The 6382-nt window shown below is 42.2% G+C and overlaps 1 protein-coding gene across 6 annotated transcripts in view; it reads left to right on the top strand.

Moving 5' to 3' along the window:
• The window catches only part of abcb4 (ATP-binding cassette, sub-family B (MDR/TAP), member 4), a 19397-nt gene continuing 13015 nt past the window's right edge, over window positions 1–6382 (top strand). Inside the window, exons 1-11 of one of the 6 annotated variants that reach the window (XM_031576604.1) lie at window positions 195–323; window positions 440–539; window positions 671–776; window positions 1066–1120; window positions 1977–2139; window positions 2420–2471; window positions 2839–3030; window positions 3136–3307; window positions 3569–3693; window positions 4718–4889; window positions 5095–5208. In XM_031576604.1, coding sequence (XP_031432464.1) covers window position 539; window positions 671–776; window positions 1066–1120; window positions 1977–2139; window positions 2420–2471; window positions 2839–3030; window positions 3136–3307; window positions 3569–3693; window positions 4718–4889; window positions 5095–5208 — 1152 coding nt within the window. In that variant the 5' untranslated portion in view covers window positions 195–323; window positions 440–538. The other 5 variants (XM_031576606.1, XM_031576607.2, XM_031576608.1 and 2 more) reach the window with 5 other exon arrangements.

Raw genomic sequence — 6382 nt, 5'->3', positions numbered from 1 at the left:
CAGAGCAGGTCCTCCACTGCTCACGGTCAGTCGGCACGGGGCAAGTGCGCGTGAGTCGTGCCAGATAGCAGAGACTGGTGGTCGCTAGGGGAGAGTTGGGCAAGTGACATTCATATTGAACGTTTTCTTAATCTGCATTTCTGTTACAGAAAATCTGTACAATATTTAACAACAAAGCTTGGACTACTATTTAGCTTTAGGAAGAGGAGATTGTTCGCCTCGGGGTCCCCACTACTGAGAGGCAGCAGCACACAGCTTGGTCGATAGAGTGCAGCGTTGTAAGGACGGCATCAAAACATTATTGTTTTGCAACGCCTGTTTTAGTGAGTAGAAATATTAGTATTCAAAGGTAGACAGGTTAGACGCGAGGATATCACTGCGCTGTCAAAAGGAAGTGTTCTTTTTCTGCTGGACTCTGAACAAAGATTGTCCGCCTCAGGGTCTCCACTACTGAGAGGCAGTAGCACACAGCTTGGTCGATAGAGTGCAGCGTTGTAAGGACGGCATCAAAACATTATTGTTTTGCAACGCCTGTTTTAGTGAGTAGAAATATTAATATTCAAAGGTAGACAGGTTAGACGCGATGATATCACTGCGCTGTCAAAAGGAAGTGTTCTTTTTCTGCTGGACTCTGAACAATCTCTTTGCGGTTGACATTTGTGAAGTACAGTGACGAAATTTGGATCGAGGGCGCAACGTTCGATCACCATGGGGAAAGAATCAAGGGAAGACAAACCTCAGGGGAAAGTTAAAGGCGATCAAAATGGAGACATAAGGTATTGTCATGTCCGAATTGTTTTTAATTATAAGCCATTCCTTTTTTATTGAATTGTATTGTTATTCTATTAAATGTAAGAGATATATGTTTGATTATGGATAGATTTGCCACTCTTTAATATTTGTAGGCTACTTGGGGTACATAGTTAAAGTGAAGCTATTTTTGATGTTTTAGATAGCTAGCCAAATTACTGATGATGAGCCCTTTAATGGTGCTCATAAGTAGGCTATCACATGGGTTGTTTCCATAGCCTAGGCCTATTACAAAGATACTCTGTTTTATCACAGTGAGAAAAAAGAAGAGAAACCAGAGAAGATGGAGATGGTTGGCACCTTCGAAATAGTAAGTCAGAAATTTGCAACATGATAACAAAATAGTAAGACCTACAAGATAAATCCATCTAAATAAAGAATCTCGATTAAAACGTTGCTTATACCCACAAAATAACCCTGAGCAGACTGTCATTATGTTGACCACATTATCACTATCACTATTATCACAAGTCTACGTTCTCAACACTTAATTAAAATACAACAGAAACCAAGAAAGTAAGTCAAAATCATGCCTTCTGACACCATGTTGTGTTATTATTTCATATTTTTCTGCTTCCTTGGTTTAGTGATTTTCTCATATCGTCACCTTCCTAAAATAATTGCCTAAGTCATTTTTTCAGATTTTTCAGAAAACACAAAAAACTTAACCAAAAATGTAATATATGATATTTATTGATAATTTCACTCAAAAGGTTGACAAAAGATGACTTTTGACATACTAATAACAATGTATGTCAATTGTGTAACACAAGAGGAATACATGACGTTGGCACATTTTTGAACATGCCTTTGTGACTTAAGCAATTTTAAACCTTCAACTCTGTCAACAATAAAGCTTTTAAAATTGCCTGTCATATTGTCATATTGAGTGTAAGTCACACTCTTGACATAGGCCATTGTACTACAATGGTAGAATCACATGATCTGTTCAACTGAGGATGTAGGCGATTTTACCAGGGGTCATCATGAGGACATGATTTAGGCAAAAAATAATTTTTTGTCAAAAAAGAACTTATTTTAGGAAGGTGACGATATATAACTTTTGGATTATTGTTCTCACTTTCTGTCTTTGTTGTCCCCCCATTGTGTGTGTGTGTGTGTGTGTGTGTGTGTGTGTGTGTGTGTGTGTGTGTGTGTGTTATTAGTTCCGTTTCGCCAGTAGTGTGGACATACTGTTCATGGTTGTTGGCACAGTTATGGCACTTGCCAATGGAGCTGTCCTTCCTGCCATGGTAATCGTGTTCGGAGACATGACAGACAGTTTTGTGGGTGATGCGTCGCTACCACCAAATATTACCCTCCCCCCCAGTGAGTCTCAACTTAGAGACATTTTATTTAATAGAAATAATAAATGATTCACTTGTTAATACAATGCTGTTTTTACCATTTATGTGGAAATATTAATATAGGAAACATTCCAATTGGAAGTTTGTGAGAGTGCAACCTGTACCAAAAACTGTAACTGTGCTCCAGTTTGTAGTACATTTTCATATACAGAGACAGTTAGAAAGTTTATGTTGCAGCCTATATATTTCACCGTAATACTTGCGAGTGGTAGTGTGATATGATTATTCTATTTTCTTGACAGATTTCACAATTCCACAACAGTCTAATGAGACTCTAGGGGAACAGATGACCAGGTACCAATGCCTTTAAATCCTAGATATCGACAGTTTACCCATGCCCTTTACTGTTGTCTTCCCTTAGACATGTTCAGACTTCATTCTCTGATTTCTGAAAAGCGTAAGCATGACTTGAAAAAATTTAAACTATGCATTGTTGTCCATGATCTAGATTATTTCCACAAGAAAATCATAGGGCGTGATTGGGATTTTCAGTTCCCATGCTTATCGGGACACATTGTCCACCGAGAATGTACAACGTCTGTCTGACATCTATGTGTCAGTACTTCATAAAAAAAACAAGAAAAGTAGTCTTCCCGTAGGTTTTGAAAAAATAAAAACTCCTATTTTATCATGTCTGCTAGCCTGCTCTTCTCTTTGACAGGCATGCCATATACTACAGCATCATGGGAGGTATAGTTCTGATAGCTGCATACGTTCAAGTGGCTTTCTGGACATTGGCAGCTGGACGGCAAGTGAAGAGACTGCGAAAGAAGTTCTTCCATGCCATCATTCAGCAGGAGATCGGCTGGTTTGACGTCAATGAAACAGGCCAGCTCAACACACGCCTTGCCGAGTGAGACAGCAAACTTAGCCTGAACTGCCCAAATCAGCATCAACAACTCACACCAAAAAAACACCCAATAACTGTTGTGATTTATATCCTGTTTCCTCTCCTTAGTGACATATACAAGATAAACGAGGGCATTGGTGACAAACTGGGGCTACTCATCCAGTCTGTCTCCACCTTCCTCACTGGCTTCGTCATCGGCTTCATCAAAGGCTGGAAGCTCACCCTCGTCATCCTCTCCATCAGCCCGCTGCTCGGAATATCGGCAGCCATCATTGCAAAGGTAAGCGTGACCCCACACTGACCCCCTCTTTGTTTTTGTTTTATATTCTTTTTATCCTCCCATTGTGTTCCTGATTACTTACTGGAAGTTACCTCAGAACTTCCACATATTACATTTACCCCTCTCGCTTTCTGTCTCCCTTTCTTTAATTCTCTCCTCTTGCATATGTGTACGTCTCCTATGTCTCTCAATGTGTTATGATATCAGTGGTGGTGACTTCTTTTTACACGTGGGTGCGCTTTTGTGTTGTGTGTGTGTTAGGTGATGACATCGTTCACCTCTAAAGAACAAACAGCCTATGCTAAGGCAGGAGCAGTAGCAGAAGAGGTGCTGTCAGCAGTCAGAACTGTCTTCGCGTTTGGTGGGCAAAAGAAAGAGATTGACAGGTGGGTGTTTTGATATGTTCAGTGTGTGTAACTTTGTGTGTCTGAGGACAGATAGTGTGCTTTCATCATCATTTTTAATATGCATGTGTAGTTGTGACTTGTTTCAGTGTCCTATCACCTTACATAACTGACATTTGATCACCTCCATATCAGCCGGAGTTATTTAAAGATGTTTCCACTCTTCCTCTCACTCCCCCTACCCCTTTCCCTGCCCTCTCGTAAAGGGGAAGTGACTTGGCCAGTCTGCAGAAAACGCACACGGTGCCTTCTCATTTTAAGATGAATGTACTCAACCGCACGATCACTGCACGCACGGTCACCGCCTTCTAACAATAATTTGCGGTGGCCGAAACCAAATGGAATCATTAAAAACATAAAACCGACATTTTAACCGACACTAAAAGGAATCAAATGTTTAGCAATAAGGAAATAGACATACATGCTGAGAAGATGTCATCAAACAGAGAGATTATACAGGGCAGTCATTTTACACCACCACTTTTAAAACACTCTGACTAAGTGGATGAAGTGAAGAAATGGCAAGGCAAACAAAAATAAAGGTTGCTTTTAACATGTTAGCAATGAGCAAAACCGGTGCTCCGAACACTGTTTCCATAGTTTCTAACGTGCAATCTGGAATAACACCTGCTTTCAAGGCAGATGCATAAGTCAGAAGCGCTCAATTTGTCATTCTGCAGCAGGCAGTATGAGGTTTTAGACATGACCGGTCTGTCTGTACATAGCATGCTATGTTTGAGGCACGCTTTGTGATGATCCCTCTCTTTCTCTTTTTCTATCTCTATCCCTCTCTCTCTCACTCTGTCTCACTCTCTCTCTTTCTTTCTCTCTGTCTCTCATCTCACACACAAACACACATATGCAGTTTCTTGTTGAGCTAAATTTGTGCTACTCGGCAGGAGTTTATCTATACTTAGATGACAGTAACTTCAATACTTTCAGCATATATGTTTTCATGACACTTTGCGAGGAATATAACACTACATACCTGCTTCCTCTGGCACAGATACAACAAGAACCTGGTGAGGGCAAAAGACGTGGGGATAAAAAAGGCCATCACTGTGAACATTGCTGTGGGCTTCACCTACGCCATGGTGTACATGTCCTACGCTCTGGCCTTCTGGTACGGCAGCACGCTCATCATCGCGGGAGAGTACACCATCGGATCTGTGCTGACGGTGAGCCATCGAGCTGTCAAATGCTCTCCAAACCTGAGTCACCAAACTAAAATGTGTATACCGTATGTATGTATATACTGTACATAAGTATGTATGATCTACCTTACAAAAGTTGAAAAAGTAAAAAAAATAAAAAGTCTGTTAGCACGTGACCGCATGTGTGTGTTCATAATGTAAGGGTTTTGTTGATGTTTTCCTTCCACAGGTGTTCTTTGCTGTCATCATCGGTGCTTTCGGCATTGGTCAGACCTCCCCCAACATCCAGGCCTTTGCTAGTGCTCGAGGCGCTGCACATAAAGTGTTTGGCATCATCGATAACGTGAGTGAAATGTGATTATCTTCCCCGAAACAAAGTTGCCTACAGGACCTGAGAACTCTCAGTGGCTGGCCGATCCGAGTCCAGTCCTCCCCAGTATTTAATTTCAGCCGTGGGCTCTTGCTAATTCATGCTTAACGCTTGAACCTGAACTAAAGAGTGAGATGGCCCGGCCCACGTGGCGCAAGTAGTCATCTTAATCTGCCTCCTGCATCCGTGTCTGTGATTCGTTCTAGCGTGAGGCATTTCTAAGAGCTGAGCGAGTGTCTGTCTTTGAACAATTAGCTTCTGGCTTAGTGATGGAGCCAGGAGGAGAGGCTGGAAGTAGAAAGGCTTCTCTTTTCCCCCTTCCCCATCGGAGTAATCCCTCAGGGGGCATGCTGAGTACAGGAATCCGGGTGGAGACTGACAAAAACACACATGCACACACACACACACACACACACTTATATACACGCTCACCCACACCCATACACACTCATATACACACATACTCTCTCGCTCTCACACCATACAAACACACAGAATTCCGGGCTTAATTTAGACCCCTTTAACCAAACAAATAGTGCTAAGTCACACGCACGCACACACACACACACACACACACACACACACACACACACACACACTCTTGTACATGCATGGACACACAGACGCATGTACATTCACACACCTTTGAGGTCAGTCCAGAGAGAAAAGCACAGAAATACAAAGTCCCCAAGAAAATAAACCTGTGGCTTCCTGTGATTGTGTGAGGCAGTGTCTGCATGGCGCCCTGCTGTGTGTTAATGAATAGAGACCCTCTGGCTGGCCTCTCAGGTGTAGCCAAGCCAAGCCAAGCCACACAAACACACACACACAGAGACATGAATGAGGACACACACACAGACTTGTACACACACACACACACACACAAACTGACACACACACAAACACACTCACGTGCATGAATACACAGACACACACAGATACACACTCACTCTTCTGACAGACACACAACCACACATACGCATGAAAAATGATTAAGAATCTATTAATGTAAAGGGTCATGGGCCCTGCCATCTCATTAAGTGGTGTTGGGGGTGGGGTGGGGCTCTGACTTGAGTGAATAGACACACACATTCACACACTGACACTCACACTCACACAACTGAAAAATGTACAGAGCATTTGTTGT

The sequence above is a fragment of the Clupea harengus genome, chromosome 11 (genome assembly GCF_900700415.2).
Source record: "Clupea harengus chromosome 11, Ch_v2.0.2, whole genome shotgun sequence".
Lineage (NCBI taxonomy): Eukaryota > Metazoa > Chordata > Actinopteri > Clupeiformes > Clupeidae > Clupea > Clupea harengus.
The sequence above is the reverse complement of the archived record's forward strand: the minus strand, read 5'-3'. Positions and strand labels throughout refer to the sequence as shown.